Consider the following 18,615-nt stretch of genomic DNA (forward strand, 5'->3'; position numbering starts at 1 on the left):
TACTCTGCAGGAGCTGTACCAGCACACGTCTACTCACATTTCACTCCAGGTCACGCCCCCCAGGAATGAATAATTCTAATAGTCAAATTATCATTATATATCAAAATAGGTGGCAATTAGATTCAATGCACAGAAAAAAAGCATATTTAAATGTCAATAATTTGATATATACCAATAATGAGTGATCATTAAGTGCTGTGATTACATATGATCTTCCCTGACGAAGGACGCTGTCTGAAACGCCCTTCGGGGTACGTGCCACATCTGTACAGCCCACCATCAGGTAATCCGACTGCTCCAAATCTCTATACGACCCTTAGATTTGAATTGCACCCTCTATTTGTACACCTATGCTAGGTGAATGTAGCAGCAATCTTTAGTGTGCGCCCACATGTACATATTAACTTAGTGCATCCTTTCCAGTTGCAGTATATTTCCATGCCCTCCTGGAGTATACATCATATGTAATCACAGTACTTGATGATCACCCATCATTGGTATTATATCACATTGACATTTACTTATAATTTTTTCTGTGCATTCAATCTAATTACCACCTGTTTTGGTATACAGTGGGTACGGAAAGTATTCAGACCCCTTTAAATTATTCATTGTTTCATTGCAGCCATTTACTAAATTCAAAAAAGTAATTTTTTTTCCTATTAATGTACACTCTGCACTCCATCTTGACTGGAAAAAAACAGAAATGGAGAAATTTTTGCAAATTCATTAAAAAAGAAAAACGAAAATATCACATGATCATAAGTATTCAGACCCTTTGCTCAGACACTCATATTTAAGGGTACCGTTACACTTAGCAATGCACCAGTGATCCAGACATCGATATGGATCGCTGGTGCATCGCTAAGTGGTCGCTAGTGAGCTGCCACACAGGCAGATCTCACCAGCAACATAGCAGGGGTCGGGGGTTGCTACTTACCTGTCAGACGCGGCGATCCTGACGTCCTCGCGCCCAGCGTCCACGCGTCGCTCGTCGGCGCCACAGGAAGCGCCCGACGAGAAATGGTCCAGGACGTTCTCGCGCGACCAGCGATGAGCAGCGGGGGAGCCGGTCGGAGGTAAGTATCAGACATAGCGATATCGCTGCTACGTCACAAAATTGGTGACGTTACAGCGATATCGCTATGTGTAACGGGGGCTTAAGTCACATGCTGTCCATTTCCTTGTGATCCTACTTGAGATGGTTCTACGCCTTCATTGGAGTCCAGCAGTGTTTAATTAAACTGATAGGACTTGATTTGTAAAGACACACCTGTCTATATAAGACCTCACAGCTCACAGTGCATGATCTAATAGATAAAGCAAGGGAGAGACAAAGCACAATAGGGTATTATCTGATAGTAAGTTAGCACTATTTAAGTAGGAACCTGCTCACCTGGTATTAGGTGGTTAAAGCACATGTAGGAGAGGCTGCTCCAGAGCCACAGGTCGGTCAACGACCCGACAATACAATGCAGAGAAAATGTGAATTCCAGTCCGTGCTGCCCAAATAGATTTCCAAGACGTAGTAAAAGTTAAGTGGTTTAATCTACGCGTTTCAGGGTGAATACCACCACTTCCTCAGGAAAATACCACATATAGCTATATGCTACTACATCTTGGAAATCTATTTGGGCAGCGCGGACTGGATTCCACATCTCTGCATCTCAGTGCATGTCAGAGCAAATGAGAATCATGAGGTCAAAGGATCTAGTCAAGGAGCTCAGAGACAGAATTGTGGCAAGGCACAGATCTGGCCAAGGTTACAGAAGAATTTCTGCAGTACTCAAGGTTCCTAAGAGCACAGTGGCCTCCATAATCCTTAAATGGAAGAAGTTTGGGACCAACAGAAGTCTTCCTAGACCTGGACTTCCAGCCAAACTGAGCAATCGTGGGAGAAGAGCCTTGGTGAGAGAAGTAAATAAGAACCCCAAGATCACTGTGGCTGAGCTCCACAAATGCAGTAGGGAGATGGGAGAAAGTTCCACAAAGTCAACTATCACTGCAGCCCTCCACCAGTTGGGCCTTTATGGCAGAGTGGCTCAACGGTAGCCTCTCCTCAGTGCCAGACATATGAAAGCCCACATAAGAGTTTGCCAAAAACCTCATGAAGGACTCCCAGACTATGAGAAATAAGGTTATCCGGTCTGATGAGACGAAGATAGAATTATCACCAAAAAGGTCTAAGTGGTAAGTGTGGAGAAAACCAGGCACTGCTCATCACCTGCCCAATACAATTCCAACAGTGAAACATGGTGGTGGGTAGCATCATGCGATGAGGGTGTTTTTCAGCTGCAGGGACAGGACGACTGGTTGCAATTGAAGGAAATATGAATGCGACCAAGTATAGAGATATCCTGGATGAAAACCTCTGGATCTCAGACTTGGCCGAAGGTCCACCTTCCAACAAGACAATGACCCTAATCACACAGCTAAAATAATAAAGGAGTGGCTTCAGAACAACTCTGTGACCATTCTTGATTGGCCCAGCCAGAGCCCTGACGCAAACACGATTGAGCATCTCTGGAGAGACCTGAAAATGGCTGTCAACCAACGTTCACCATCCAACCTGACGGAACTGGAGAGGACCTACAAAGAATCTGCAAAGAATAATGGCAGATGATCCCCAAATCCAGGTGTGAAATACTTGCTGCATCATTCCCAAGACGACTCATGGCTGTACTAGCTTAAAAGGGTGCTTATACTCAATACTGAGCAAAGGGTCTGAATACTTATGACCATGTGATATTTCAGTTTTTCTTTAATAAATTTGCATAAATTTCTACATTTTTGCTTTTCTTTTAGTCAAGATGGGGTACAGAGTGTAAATTAATAAGAAAAAAAATGAACTTTATTTGAAGTTACCAAATGGCTGCAAAGAAACAAAGAATGAAAAATTTAAAGGAGTCTGAATACTTTCCCTACTCACTGTATACTGATAATTTGACTATTCAAATTAGTCATTCCTTTACTTCTGGTGGTCTCATCCATTGAGCTCTGATTTTGTGATGTACTTTTTAGTGTGCTTACTTTCCATTCATTTATTTTTCTGTATGTGCGGATAACTTCGTTAGTTGTGCCACCATTTCACCATTTGCTTTAATAAAAGGTGTTTTATCTTTCACCTCCTGTTCATTGTGTTGTGACCTACAGTTAGGTCCATATATATTTGGACGGAGACAACATTTTTCTACATTTTGGTTCCAGACATAACCACAATGAATTTTAAACAAAACAATTGGGATGCAGTTGAAGTTCAGACTTTCAGCTTTCAATTGAGGGTATCCACATTAAAATTGGATGAAGGGTTTAGGAGTTTCAGCTCCTTAACATGTGCCACCGTGATTTTAAAGGGACCAAAAGTAATTGGACAATTGACTCCAAGGCTATTTCATGGACAGGTGTGGGCAATCCCTTCGTTCTGTCATTCTCAATTAAGCAGATAAAAGGCCTGGAGTTGATTTGAGGTGTGGTGCTTGCATTTGGAAGGTTTTTCTGTGAAGGAAACATGCGGTCAAAGGAGCTCTCCATGCAGGTGAAACAAGCCATCTTTAAGCTGCAAAAACAGAAAAACCCATCCGAGAAATTGCTACAACATTAGGAGTGTCAAAATCTACAGTTTGGTACATCCTGAGAAAGAAAGAAAGCACTGGTGAACTCATCAATGCAAAAAGACCTGGGCGCCCACAGAAGACAACAGTGGTGGATGACCGCATAATAATCTCCATGGTGAAGAGAAACCCCCTCACAACAGCCAACCAAGTGAACAACACTCTCCAGGAGGTAGGCGTATCAATATCCAAATCTACCATAAAGAGAAGACTGCATGAAAGTAAATACAGAGGGTTCACTGCACGGTGCAAGCTACTCATAAGCAACAAGAATAAAAAGGTTAGACTGGACTTTGCTAAAAAAAAATCTAAAAAAGCCAGCATAGTTCTGGAAGAACATTCTTTGGACAGATGAAACCAAGATCAACCTCTACCAGAATGATGGAAAGAGAAAAGTATGGTGAAGGCGTGGTACAGCTCATGATCCAAAGCATACCACATCATCTGTAAAACATGGCGGAGGCAGTGTGATGGCTTGGGCATGCATGGCTGCCAGTGGAACTGGGTCACTAGTATTTATTGATGATGTGACACAGGACAGAAGCAGCCGAATGAATTCTGAGGTATTCAGAGCCACACTGTGTGCTCAGATCCAGCCAAATGCAGCCAAACTGATTGGTCGTCGTTTCATACTACAGATGGACAATGACCCAAAACAAAGCCAAAGCAACCCAGGAGTTAATTAAAGCAAAGAAGTGGAATATTCTTGAATGGCCAAGTAAGTCACCAGATCTCAACCCAATTGAGCATGCGTTTCACTTGTTAAAGACTAAACTTCAGACAGAAAGGCCCACAAACAAACAGCAACTGAAAACCTCTGCAGTGAAGGCCTGGCAGAGCATCAAAAAGGAGGAAACACAGCGTCTGGTGATGTCCATGAGTTCAAGACCTCAGGCAGTCATTGCCAACAAAGGGTTTTCAACCAAGTACTAGAAATGAACATTTTATTTACAATTATTTAATCTGTCCAATTACTTTTGGTCCCTTTAAAAACAGGGTGGCACATGTTAAGGAGCTGAAACTCTTCTAAACCCTTCATCCAAATTTATTGTGGATACCCTCAAATGAAAGCTGAAAGTCTGAACTTCAACTGCATCTGAATTGTTTTGTTTAAAATTCATTGTGGTAATGTCTAGAACCAAAATTAGAAAAATGTCTGTCCAAATATATATGGACCTACCTAACTGTATATTCGTTTTTTCCTCTGTTCGTTCTCATGCAATTTTGCGAATGTTCTGCCATACTTCCACTTTCTTGCACATATATATCCTGAATATTGACTACACGTATTCAGGTCTGGGGAACAGGCAGGCCAGTCCATAGTATCAATGCATTCATGCAGTAACTGCTGACACACTTCAGCCACATGAGGCCTAGTATTGTCATGCATCAGAAGGAACCCAGTGCACATGAATATTGTCTCACAACGAGTCTGAGGAACTCATACCAGTACCTAATGGCAGACCAGGTACCTCTGGCTAGCAGTTGGAGGAATGTGCGGGGCTCCAAAGAAACGATTCCCCACACAAATACTGAGACACTGTCAAACCAGTCATGATGGAGGATGCTACAGACAGCAGAATGTTCTCCACGGCATCTCTAGACTTTGCCACATGTATGTACTCAGTGTGAACCTGCTCTCATCCGTCAAGGTAACAGATCCAATGTTGATTCTGACAACCTTGCTCTTCTTTGGCAAATACCAATAGCCCTACATACTGTAGAGAGTTGGGATGTCCCCTCTACCACCCTCATGGAGTCAGTTTCTGACAGTTTGAGCAGACATATGGATGTTAGTGGCCTGCTGGTGGTCATTTTGCAGGGCTCTGGCACTGCTCTTCCTTGCAAAAAGGCGGAGGCTGCGGTCCTGCTGCTGGGTTGTTGCCCTCCTACGGCCCCCTCCACGACTCTTGATGTACTGGCCTCTCTCCTGGAACTTAATCTGCTCCATGCTCTAGACACTGTGCCGACAGACACAGCTATCCTTCTTGCCATGCCACAGCTTGCATTGAGCAACTTCTGTGGGTTAGCAGGCGGGGATTAGTAGCTATACATTCTCCCATACACAAACTATTCCTGCTTTCCTATACAAGTAGCGCATGTTCAGAAGCAGCAAGATTCTATGGAGCAACATAGCTGTGAATCAGCACTTGGGTGAGATAAAACACATACTAGAAGTCTCTATACCTCCTTTCCACACTTTCAGTTCTGCCTCCCCTTTCCGTAGACTTCAATAAGCAGCCATAGCTTGATCTCTCAGCAATCTGGCACATAGAATTTAAGCCACACAAATGCCTTTTGATTTAACCATCAACATTCTAAATTAATAATTTCCACTTACACACTCTGTATATCTCTGCAGATTAGTCAACAGTTGACATCTCTCGGCCTTAAAGGTATCGATTGACTGCTGAAGTTCCCCTTTCTCTTGACAAATTAGGTGGAGTTGCTGCTGCAGTTGACTGAGGGTCTTTTTCAGCTCATTTCTTTCAGTTTCAATATCATCTTGTCTGGTTACAATATCAACCTGATCACTTGTGGGCATCTCAATAGATACCTGTAATGCACAGTCTTGGGTTGATTTGTCCTTGAAAATAAATAAAAATTTAAAATTCTGAAAAATTAACAAAAACAAATGTTCCATTTCACCAAATTTACCTGTTTACATATTGCAAGATCATTAACCAAATTGTTGTTGATGACAGTCAAGGAGGATATTAAATTGTCCTTTTCCTTTGTGATCAATTCGAGCTTTTCTACCATGTTCACATACTTTGACTCTAGATTGATAGAGATCAGAGTAAATGTGGAAGTATAAGAATTGCATGTTCACATACAGATTGGACTACTGTAGTTACCAGCGTCTTGGAGGTTTCTGAGAACAACTTCCACTTTAGTTTCAAGCTCCTCGATTTTCTTGCTCTTTTCTTCAATCTCACCTTGGAGTGCACATCTGTTGGATTCTTCCTAAAGGGAATTTATATAGGCAAAACGTCATCAATTCTGATGCTTTTGTTTCTGTGCAAAACCATGCTGGTTTTGGAGGAGGGAAAAAAAATAAAAAATAAACACATCATCTGCTCAATTCAATAGGGTCACAGTGACGCGGTAGGGTGGTTTTTTTTTTTTAAATTAAAATTAGAACTAAGCACCCTATATTAATTAATGCATTATTGTCATTTACTTACTGCAGGGTATTTGAGTATATTGGTTTTATCTTTGGTTTTGACTGTTTAGGGGCCAGTGTGAACATGCGCCCACACGCTGCATGCAGACCAACTTATATTCCAGTTGATCTCTTTAGTGTTCCGGTTTTATTTCTTTTATTATCCCATCTTTCTTTTTCTCTCTCAACAGAATATTTCAAATAAATATTAGAATTTAATTTACTTAACTTATAAAAAGAAAAGGAGATTTTTGTGTACTCACCGTAAAATCTCTTTCTCTTAGCCTTTAATTGGGGGACACAGAACCTTGGGTGTTATGCTGCTGTCCACTAGGAGGCGACACTATGCATAATCTGAAAAAAGATTAACTTTGGCTCCTCCTCTGCAGTATACACCCCTGGACGGCGTCAGCCTTCTCCAGTTTTGTGCCAAAGCATAAGGAGGAACGTAACCAAATAACATAACCATGCCTGTGAGAAGGCTACTATGTACGAGCTCAAGAACAATATGAGAACTCAACAGGAAACAACGGCCCGTAAGGGCAACAGGGTGGGAGCTGTGTCCCCCAATTAAAGGCTAAGAGAAAGAGATTTTACGGTGAGTACACAAAAATCTCCTTTACTCTGTCGCCTAATTGGGGGACACAGAACCTTGGGACGTCCCAAAGCAGTCCCTGGGTGGGAAGCAGTGGACGAATATTGTGCCGACAGTCCCCTAGACTTGGGGTACTGCCGCCTGCAGAACCAGTCTACCCAGGCTCGCATCCGCTGAGGACTGGGTATGAACACTGTAGTTTTTCGTAAACGTGTGTAGGCTAGTCCAAGTGGCCGCCTTGCACACTTGTTGTGCCGAAGCCTGATGCCGAATGGCCCAGGAGGCCCCTATTGCCCGTGTAGAGTGTGCCGTGATACCGGCCGGAAGAGGGGTACTGTTAAGTCGGTAGGCCTCATGTATGGTGGACTTGATCCACCTGGCAAGGGTAGCCTTGGAAGCCGGCAACCCCTTGCGACTACCTTCCGTAAGAATGAAGAGGGAATCGGATTTCCGGAAAGGTGCAGTCCTGGACACGTAAATCCGCAATGCCCTGACTAGGTCAAGCGTATGCAGAGCCTTCTCCACTCTATGTACCGGAACCGGGCAAAGGGAAGGCAGTGAAATCTCTTCGTTAAGGTGAAAGTTGGACACAACCTTCGGAAGGAAGGATGGTACCGTGCGGAGAACCACCTTGTCCTGGTGAAAGGCTAGGAAAGGTCGTCTGCAGGAAAGTGCTGACAATTCCGACACTCTGCGTAACGAGGTGATAGCCACTAGAAAAAACACTTTCTGAGACAGAATGGAGAGTGGAACTTCTCTAAGAGGTTCGAAGGGTGGAGCTTGCAATGCTGTCAGGACCAGATTGAGGTCCCACGTATCCATCGGACGTTTGTAGGGAGGAACCAATCGGGAAACTCCCTGGATGAAAGTCCTTACTTGCGGTTTAATAGCAATGCGCTTTTGAAAAAGGACTGAAAGCGCCGACACCTGACTCTTAAGCGAACTTAAGGATAGCTTGGCATCTAGGCCCGATTGAAGAAAACCTAGTACCTTCGGGAGGTAATAAGGGAGTGGGACTTGTCCATGAGATTCGCACCAAGAAAAGAAGGCTCTCCAGGTACGATAATAGAGCTTGGCAGAGGCAGGCTTCCTTGCCCTGATCATAGTTGCAATGACTGCCGGTGAAAAACCTGCCTGGGTTAGAATCCAGGTTTCAAGGGCCATGCCGTCAAATTGAGGGCCCCTGAATTCTGGTGGAAGAACGGACCTTGAGACAGAAGGTCGTGGCGGTCGGGTACCAAGTACGTCTGGGCCAGTCTGGCGCGATGAGGATGGTCGGAACTCCCTCTTGCTTGACCTTCCTCACAACCCTGGCTATTAGGGGGAGGGGTGGAAAAATGTACAGGAGTCGGAACTGGGACCAGTCCTGGACCAGGGCATCCGCTCCGAGCGACCGCGGGTCGTGTGTCCTGGCCATGAAATTGGGAACCTTGGCATTGAGATGGGATGCCATTAGGTCCACATCCGGGGTTCCCCATCGTTGGCAGATCTGGTAAAAAATCTTGGGATGGAGAGACCACTCCCCCGAGTCCATTCCTTGCCTGCTGAGGAAGTCGGCTTCCCAGTTTTCTACACCCGGAATGTGTACCGCAGAAAGAACCGACCTTGTGTCTTCCGCCCAGCGGAGGATATGAGCCACTTCTCTCATTGCCTGGGCGCTGCGGGTCCCGCCTTGGTGATTCACGTATGCCACAGCCGTGGCATTGTCCGACTGTATCCGTATGTGCGAGGCTGCAAGCAAGTGATGAAACGCTCTCAGTGCCAAGAGAATGGCCCTGATTTCCAGAACATTGATGGGCAATGTCACTTCCCTCGGTGACCACTTGCCCTGTGCCCTGTGATGTAGGTGTACCGCCCCCCAGCCTGTCAGGCTTGCATCGGTAGTCAGGATCTTCCATTGTCCTGAGAGGAATGGCTTCCCTCGTGTAAGCGAGGTTGGTTTGAGCCACCAGTGCAGGGACCTCCTGGTCGATGACGTCAACCTGAACTCCCTGTCGAGGGAGAAGGGGTTCCTGTCCCAAGATCTGAGTATGGCTAGCTGAAGGACCCTGAGGTGAAACTGGGCAAATGGCACTGCCTCTATTGCTGCTGCCATCCTGCCGAGGATTCTCATGGCAAACCGGAGAGATCGAGGAGGACTGCGAAGGAGTGTGCGAACTCCCAGACGGATGGCCAGTGTCTTGTCCTTGGGAAGGAGCACCAGGCCCCTGGTGGTGTCGAATACCATTCCCAGGAATGTTAGAGTCCGAGTTGGGATGGTCGACGATTTCTGTAGGTTGACTAGCCATCCCAGGCGACTCAGAGTGTCTAGAGTGATTGAAACACTGACCTCGCAGTCTTTGAAAGTGGGAGACTTGACGAGGAGGTCGTCCAGGTACGGGACGACTAGAATGCCTCTTGAGTGCAGGACGTCCATGGTGGCCGCCATGACTTTGGTGAACGTTCTTGGAGCCGTGGCGAGTCCGAACGGAAGGGCGACAAACTGGTAGTGGTTTTGGTTGACCGCGAACCTGAGAAACCTTTGGTGGGCGGGAGCAATTGGTATGTGGAGATACGCATCCTGTATGTCTATGGAGGCGAGGAATTCTCCCTGCTCCATGGATGCAACGATGGACCGGAGGGACTCCATGCGGAAATGACGGACCCGTACGTAATTGTTGAGCTGTTTTAGGTCCAGTATGGGTCGGCCGCCGCCTCCTTTCTTGGGGACTACGAACAAATTTGAGTAGAATCCTCGGAATCTCTCGTTCGCGGGAACCGGCACCACAACTCCTGATTGAAGGAGAGAGGAAACCGCTTGGTGGAAGACACGAGCCTTTTCTGGTGGTGTTGGAGGAACAGAAAGGAAGAACCGGTTCGGTGGAACGGAAGTGAACTCTATCTTGTATCCGGAAGACACTATTTCCCTGACCCACCTGTCTTCTGTAATAGGCAGCCAGACTTGCTGAAAGAGTAAAAGTCGGCCGCCTACTGGTGGGGTGTCTTCCGGAGGTCTCGAGTCATGATGAAGTGAAGTTCTGAGGTTTTCCTCCCTTGGGTTTCGCTTGGCCTGCTTTCGACTGCCAAGCCCTGTCCGGTCGCTGCTGCGTCCGTGGGTTGTCTCTGCGTGGAGAACGGTTGCGGTTTTGCACTGGGCGCGAAACGGACCAGCCCGAGGAATTCCGAAAGGATCGGAATCGCGTCTGGTTTCTTCGTTTGAACGTGCGTTTCGGTTTTAGTTGAGGGAGAGAGGTACTCTTACCCCCGGTGGCATTGGCTATCATGGTGTCCAACTTTTCGCCGAAAAGTCTACCAGTAGAATACGGAAGTCGCGTGAGGGACTTCTTTGAGGCCGCATCCGCTTTCCATTCTCGCAGCCAGAGGATGCGTCGGATCGTGATGGCGTTTGATGCTATTCCCGCTACACCTCTGGCGGAATCCAGGGCTGCATGAATCATGTAGTCTGCTACCACTGCCATCTGGACCGCTTGGTCCGAGAGTTCAGGATTTGAAGCCTGAAGACCCTCCTGTAGTCTTTTGGCCCAAGCTAGGATGGCCTTGGCTGCCCAAACTGAAGCAAACGCAGGGCCCAGAGAGGCGCCTGCCGCTTCGAAAATAGAACGAGCCATGCGTTCTACTTGCCGGTCTGCTGCGTCCCTGAGGGTTGAGCTATCCGGCAGAGAGAGTAAAGTCTGCGCTGCTAGCCTAGAAACCGGAGGGTCCACTTCAGGTGGATCTGCCCATTGTTTGGTGTCTTCCTGTGGGAAAGGGTACTTCGCTTCCAGATATTTGCGATTAGCGAATTTTTTGTCAGGCTGCGCAAACTGTTTGGTAAGTATTTTCTCAAACTCATCGTGATTAGGGAAGACCTTAGGTGGTTTTTGAACACTTTCGAAGCAAATCCTATGTTTTGGGACTTCCGGGGGCGACTCTGGAATTTTTAGCACCCGATGAATAGAAGAAATTATGTCCTCAACTAGCGCTGTATTGCTAGGGGGAGAAGGTACCACGGACCTGACCGTTTCATTATCTGAGTCGGAGTCACAGATGCCCTCCGAATCCTGTGCCTCACTAAGGTGATCCCTGGAGGGCGACCTGGGGCGGGGGTCTTCTGTGGTGGGGGATCCCTGTGGTAAATTGCACTGTCTGTCTGTGGCAGGGGACTGCCCAGGAGACCTGGAATGACGCTGTCTCTCCCTAGAGGGGAACGACCTTGTGCTATAGTGCGACTCAGGTGATCGAGACCTGTGAGTCCGCTTACGTCTGTGAGAGTCAGAAGCAGCATGTTCCTGAGACAAGCTGTCCGTTTGCCGTGTACCGTCCATAGCCGGGGTCCGACTCTGCAGAGCTTGCAGCAATGTAGCAGTTAGGTTGTCTATGGACTGTGACATAGACTGAGACATCTGAGTTGCCCATTCCGGCGTGGCCTGTGACACTGAAGCGTCAGTAGGGACTCCCTGGGGTTCTGACCCAGAGTTCTGGATGCAGACCCGGCAGTGCGGATACGTGCTGCCACTAGGGAGCGTGGCTTTGCAGGCTGTGCAGAATGCATAGAAACATTCCTGCCTGGTTCTCTTCCTTGAGCCCGGCATAGTGCACAGAGGCTGGCTATAAGGGATCGTACAGGGGTGGCTACGCAGAGGGAACCCACAGAAAGCCTTATAGGAAGTATAGATTCACAGCTGAGTAATGAGAACCCAGCTGTGAGCTTACCCCACCGGTGTGCCCCTAGGTCCAGCGCCGACAGATCCAAGTTCTGTGCCCCCCGGAGACCGCTGTGATGCTTCTCTCCTGGATCTCATCCAGAAAAAATGGCCACCGGGGCTCTGAGGAGAGGGAGGAGGGGGCGGAGAGCTGAAAAGGGCGCGCTGGGCTGTGTAAAAACGCGCCCTTTCTGCCTCAATCCGCCCCTTCTATGACACTCCAGTGTGTCATTTTGGTCATCCGGGGGGCGGGCCGGGGGGGCGGGGAAAAGGCGGCGGCTTCAGCTAGGCCGAAGCCGCGGTCTAAATTTGAAGCCTGATGCCCAGGAGGGCTCCAGAGCGGCGCGGTAGTCCGGGGGGGGGGGGCGGATTTGTACCAGACCCCCCCAGAACGGTCGACTGGATAGCGGTGGGGGTAGCAGGGGTAGCGGTTTTTGTATGGGGGGCCCCTGAAGGGCTATGGAGCCGCTGCTGCTGCAGAGACAGGGACGCAGCAAAAGCCCTGTTTCTGCTGTGCCATCCAGTCCGCACCCTCCCCCGGCCCCCACAGGATCCCTCAGCCGGCCTGGGGTCCCTGGAAGCTGCGGAATGCTGCCTGATCTCCGACCCTACCTGAGGCGTCTCAACCTAATACCCCCTGCGGGGGATTAGGGAGGGTGCGTCTGTCACCGTCAGGGGGTCTTCATCCTCGCCTCGACCTCAACCCAGACCCCTTAAGGGTGTTGGGGAAGGAGGGGGGTCTCGACCTCGAACCAGGACCCGAGGGACTGGGGAGGGAGCGACATGGGGAAAAAAACCACCTCAACCTCAACCGGGTACCCCTAATAGGGGACCGAGGAGGGAGCCATGCCGGGAGTCTCGCTGGAGACCCACTTTTCTTCATCTGTATTTCCGTGAAAAAAGGAAAAAAACGGAAGAAAAAAGGTGTGCCTCCTTGCGACACTAAGCAAAAACTGGAGAAGGCTGACGCCGTCCAGGGGTGTATACTGCAGAGGAGGAGCCAAAGTTAATCTTTTTTCAGATTATGCATAGTGTCGCCTCCTAGTGGACAGCAGCATAACACCCAAGGTTCTGTGTCCCCCAATTAGGCGACAGAGTAAGTCTAAATAATAAAAAAGACAATCACCAACTTTAAAGTCCTAAAACATCTGACCAGGATATTCTGCAACGGAGCATTACACAACCACGGGTTTCTTTTCTGGAGCCCAATTTTTAACATAAACAAGCACATATTTAAAAGAGATGAGGCCAAATAAGGAAAGATCTTCCTCTAGTGTTTTTGAAGAATCAAACGGTTGTTCAGAATTAGAAAACGCAGCTGCTCAATTCCAAAAACTGCATAAACTGATCACGCCCTCTCTGCTGTGGCTAATCCAGCAGGAAAGAAAATGCGATTATAGTTTTACAAAACATAAAAACAGAGGGTTTTAAAGTTTGTAGAACGTTACCCTGACAAAAAAAAAGCAGATCATAAGACCTGATTAATTAATGCCAGAGTTTTGTACGACAGTTTTAAAAGGAATCCATTGGCAGGTTTGCCATGTAATCCGAGAGCCTCATAACATAGGGGCATAGACCGATTCCAACTATATATCAATTACTGGACTGTTAGGTGTAGTTTGCATATAAATCAGTTTTCTCTGCTGTAGAAGTAGCAGTTGGTAAAATACGAAGTAGTGTACAACGGTGTAAAACTGCATTTGGGATGTGTATCTACTAGGAAGACAAACACAACCTAAATGCACCGCCTTATTAATCTGCGTGTGCAACAGAGAGTTATTTCCTGACATATCTGATCATAAGAGTAGATATTTCTATTATTGCACAAGGACCTACAGTTTATACCACTGCATACAGTAAAAACATTGGAGTAGATTCTCTATAAATAGCGAGGTTTTTTTTAGAATTGTAACAATGTTCTTACATTTTCTCCAACCTTGAATTCATTCATTTGTGTGCTCAGAGATTCCAATAACTGAGTTTTGATCTTTAGTTCATCTAGGGCACTTCTTAATTCTTCCTGTATATCTATGGACTGCAACAGAGTAAAAACACCCATAAAGCACGAACACTGGGACACCCTATAGAATCCCGAAGGAATCTGTTTCTTTGCAGTTCTTACCATTTCTATGTTCTCCTGCAAGTCCTGTTTCAGTTGGTCTCTTTCAGCTGTTAGGTTCTTCATGGTTTCATGTAATGCATCTTTTTCTTGAAGCATGGCCGAAATCTGTTCTAGAAGATGGAGGTCTTTTTCCTCCTCTTCCTGTAACATAAAAGGTATCTTATAGCTGCACCAATACTCACATTATGCATGCTACATATTTTTTTCATTACAGAAGAAGAAAACCCACACTTATTAAAGCCTTTAAAAACTTATGACATAACATGACATCTGTTACAAACCTGTTTCACTTGTTTATTAGGATCACTTTCCAGATTTCCACTGTTCAGCATCTCATCCAGTTCCCAAGATTTTGGCTGTTCCTTAATATTCAGCTTGAGCTCAGCATTTTCTTCTTCCACCTTAGACAGCGCCAGCTCTGCAGAGTGCATACGTTCCTGGAGAAGCTTCATCTCAGAAACCAGGTTCTGCTGCTGTCTTTCAAGTTCTAGTTTTTCAATGATAACACTTTCACACTTGGCTTCATTTTCTTGTAGTTTTTCAGTCATTGCAGAAAGCTTCAAGAATAAAAGCATAAAATGTAACATTAAGAAAAATCAGTTGCAGTGGGCACCACCACCTCTTCTTAAAACGTTGCATCCACTTTATGGTTGTGAAGGTACAGACAAGTTACAATCGATAATGGGTAAGTTATCTGCTCCTTTGGACAAGTCATAAGCGCTTATATTGAATTGTACTGGAATCTAGTAAATTACATGGGGAGAGAGGGCACCATTGGAAGATTTCAGATCGGAAGCCAACTATTACACAAAATGTGGTGGTTCTGTAGGAAGGGCCAACGGATCAATGGCAATATGCAAAATAGGCCAATCTGGCACAATTCGATTCTATGGGATATCTGCTAGGAGGGTTTCAAGACTAGGAAATTAAAAGAGCCAAATATAGATTTCAATTGTTTCTTGGAAAGGTCTAAGGGGCAGATTCATTAAGACAGGCATTCCATACACAAGTCTTAATGAATGAGCCTGCTAGAATACAATGCATCTAATTCATTAAGAGGTGCACGCCACTGAATGAATTGGAAGCATCTATTAAATAGCATGCGGCTCCGGGGGATTACATTTCTTAAATAAGATACACCACTTTTCACGAATTTGGCAGGCAGTCGTAGCCAAAACAGCACTCTCCTCTTATTGAATAAATCTAGAAGTAGAGCGCAAACCTAACAATAGGGTGATACCCCATGGAGGGAGATGGGCTGGTTATGCTCATCTGGAGGAGTTGTGGCACAAATTCTATGTAGGCATGAAGGAAAACAGCTGCTACACCATGGCTGGTGGATAAATCCTACAGGAGATATTGGATCCAACACATAAGGCGCTCAGTGTTGAAGAAACTATTTACTCCAGCAGCTCCACTCATATTGGCATAGCTAGCCGAGACCAAGATGATAACACCAAAACGCAAAGTTTTTGTGCAACTTTTGGAGATGTTAAGGTGTATTACAGTATTTTTAAAGTAGAATTCTGACAAACCCCTTAATGAAATAGAAATAAAAAAACAAAACAAAAAAAAACGTAAAATATTTTTCTCCGAGACGCTCATTTGGGGACACAGGTACGGTGGTTGTATGCTACTGCCGCCTGGAGGCTGACACTAAGTGAAAAAAAAAAAAGAGGTTAGCTCCTCCTCCGCCGTATACACCCTCGCCCTGATTGCGGGCAGAAACCAGTAGGACCACAAAATCAGCCTTAATGCAAGTAACAATCTGTCTAGAAAATAACCACCTCAATGTCAACGAAAATGCTAATTAAATAAACAAGAGCCAACTGGCTATCAGGGTGGGTGCTGTGTCCCCCAATGAGCGTCTCGGAGAAAAGGATTTTACGGTGAGTTCTCACAAAAATCCCTGTTTCTCCTTCGCCTCATTGGGGGACACAGGTACTGTGGGACGTCCTAAAGCAGTCCCTGGGTGGGAAGTTGACTCACTGATCCAAGCTACATGCACCTCCTGTCTAAAGGTGCGCCACCGCTGCTTGGAGAATCCTTCTACCTAGGCTCGCATCCGCTGAAGCCTGAATATGGATATTGTAATGTTTGGCAAGAGTGTGCAGGCTGGACCAGGTTGCTGCCTTGCAAACCTGTTCTGTCGAAGCCTGGTGCCAAAGCGCCCAAGAGGCGCCCACTGCCCAAGTAGAGTGTGCTCTGATCCCTGTTGGAACCGGCGCACCTCTGATGCGGTAGGACTCCTGAATAGTCAAATTAATCTATCTGGCTATGGTCGATTTCGAGGCAGCAAGACCCTTCCCTGCACCCCTTGGGGGAGCACGAATAGCATGCCTGTCTGCCGAAAGGGAACTGTCTGTGACACGTACCTCCTGAGGGCTCTTACCTGGTCCAACGTGTGAAGAACCTTTTCCACGCGGTGTACCGGTACTGGACAGAATGAAGGCAAGATAATATCCTCATTAATGTGAAACGAGGAAACGACCTTCGGCAGAAAGGGGGAGCTGGTCTGAAAACCATCTTATCCTTGTGGAAAGTGAGAAACGGGGGCTTGGCAGGATAGAGCTGCCAGCTCCGAGACCCGCCTGATTGATGTTATTGCCACAAGAAACACTACCTTCCAGGAAAGGTATGACAAGGAGACATTCTGTAGCGGTTCAAAAGGCGCTTCTTGCAGAACGGTTAGGACCAGGTTAAGGTCCCAGGCGTCCAGGGGCGCCCTATAGGGAGGTACCAAGTGGGAAACTCCCTGGATGAAAGTTTTTACCTGTAAATTGGCAGCAATTCTGCACTGGAACAGGACGGATAAGGCCGATATCTGTCTCCTGAAAAAGCCTGGGCCAATCTGGAGTCTAGGCCAGACCGTAGAAAGGCCAACATGTTGGGAATAGAGAATCTCAGCGGAGGATAACCGCGGTCTCAACACAAAGAAAAGAACACCTTCCAGGTGTGATGGTAAATTCGCGCCGAGGTAGGCTTCCGGGCGCTTACTATTGTAGCCACCACCTCGCGCCCAAACCACGCCTGAGTCAGAACCCAAGATTCAACAGCCATGCCGTCAAACACAGGGCCCCTGAGCTCGGGTGCAAGATCGAGCCCAGGGAAAGTAGATCTGGGCGCTCTGGCAGTCGCCAAGAAACGTCGGCGAGCAGCTGCATTAGATCTGCGTACCACGCTTGACAGGGCCAGTCTGGGGCCAGCCGAATCGCTGAAATCCCCTCTGTTTTGATCCTCTTGATGACTCTCGGAAGTTTTGGCAGCGGGGGGAATAAGTATGGGAGGCGAAACTGGTTCCATGGCAGAACCAACGCATCCACGGTGATCGCCTGCGGGTCTCGGGACCGAGCGACAAACATGGGCACCTTGGCATTCACCCTGGAGGCCATCAGGTCCACCTCCGGTGTTCCCCACTGTTGGCAACTCTGCTGGAAGACCTCGGGGTGCAGTGACCATTCCCTGGACGCAAGACCCTGCCGGATGAGAGTCTGCCGCCCAGTTCTCCACGCCCGGGATGTGGACCGCTGATATCACAGAGTGGTTCCTTTCGGCCCAGTGAAGAACGTGACCTATCTCGCGCATGGTTGCTCTGCTGCGGGTGCACCCTTGATTTATATAAGCCACCGCCGTGGCGTTGTCCGACTGAATACAGACGGGGCGGCCTGCTAGAAGGTGCTGAAACTGTTGCAGAGCCAGCTAGATCGCTCGTATTTCCAACAAGTTGATCGGGAGGCGTTCCTCCTGCGGCGACCACCGTCCCTGGGTCGTGTGGTGACGAAAAACCGCTCCCCTGCCGAGGAGGCTGGCATCGGTTGTGACTACCAACCAGTGGTCTGGGGGAAAAAGGTTTTCCTTGAAGCAGTGCGGAACTGACTGTCCAGTACTCGAGTGACTGACTGACCTGAGAGGACAACCGGCACCGGTGATCGAGTGTGAATGGGTTCTTGTCCCAGGATGACAAGAGGGCGTGCTGCAGGGGGCGAAGAGGAGTATCCTCATCCCGAAAACGGATGGTGTGAGGGACCGGTCGGCGAAGAGTCCGAACTCCCTGCCGGAGCGCTAGGGTTTTGTCTCGAGAGAGAATTACTAACTCTCGGCAGGTGTCGAAGATCATCCCTAAAGGCAAACCTCTGAGCTGGGACCAGGGATGATCTCTTCATGTTGACCAACCATCCTAAGCGGGAAAGAGACACTTTCCTCGCATGCCCGAATTGAAGGGCCCTTGACCAAGAGGTCTTCTAAGTAAGGCAAAACGACTATGCCCCGAGAGTGCAGGATGGCCATAATGACTGCCATGACCTTTGTGAACACTGGGGGCGGTGGTTAGCCCGAAGGGCAGCGCTGCAAACTGCAAATATCAACCGCTGATGGCGAAGCGTAGAAATCTTCGATTCGGAGGGGAACATGGGGATGTGCAGGTAGATGTCCTGGATGTC

The 18,615-nt window shown here is 47.4% G+C and overlaps 1 protein-coding gene across 10 annotated transcripts in view; it reads right to left on the reverse strand.

Annotated features, from left to right (window-relative positions):
• Nucleotides 1-18,615, reverse strand: part of CENPE (centromere protein E) — a 205,722-nt gene that overhangs the window by 108,975 nt on the left and 78,132 nt on the right. For all 10 annotated transcript variants that reach the window (XM_073571801.1, XM_073571795.1, XM_073571802.1 and 7 more), the window contains 6 exons: nucleotides 14,458-14,733; nucleotides 14,177-14,317; nucleotides 13,979-14,089; nucleotides 6,470-6,578; nucleotides 6,270-6,391; nucleotides 5,953-6,198 (listed from right to left, as the gene is read on the reverse strand). In XM_073571801.1, the coding sequence (XP_073427902.1) occupies nucleotides 5,953-6,198; nucleotides 6,270-6,391; nucleotides 6,470-6,578; nucleotides 13,979-14,089; nucleotides 14,177-14,317; nucleotides 14,458-14,733 (1,005 nt within the window). The remainder of the gene's footprint in view (nucleotides 1-5,952; nucleotides 6,199-6,269; nucleotides 6,392-6,469; nucleotides 6,579-13,978; nucleotides 14,090-14,176; nucleotides 14,318-14,457; nucleotides 14,734-18,615) is intronic.

Source organism: Dendrobates tinctorius, unplaced genomic scaffold (assembly GCF_039654945.1).
Source record: "Dendrobates tinctorius isolate UK_male_01 unplaced genomic scaffold, ASM3965494v1 ptg000030l, whole genome shotgun sequence".
NCBI classification, from domain to species: Eukaryota; Metazoa; Chordata; class Amphibia; order Anura; family Dendrobatidae; genus Dendrobates; species Dendrobates tinctorius.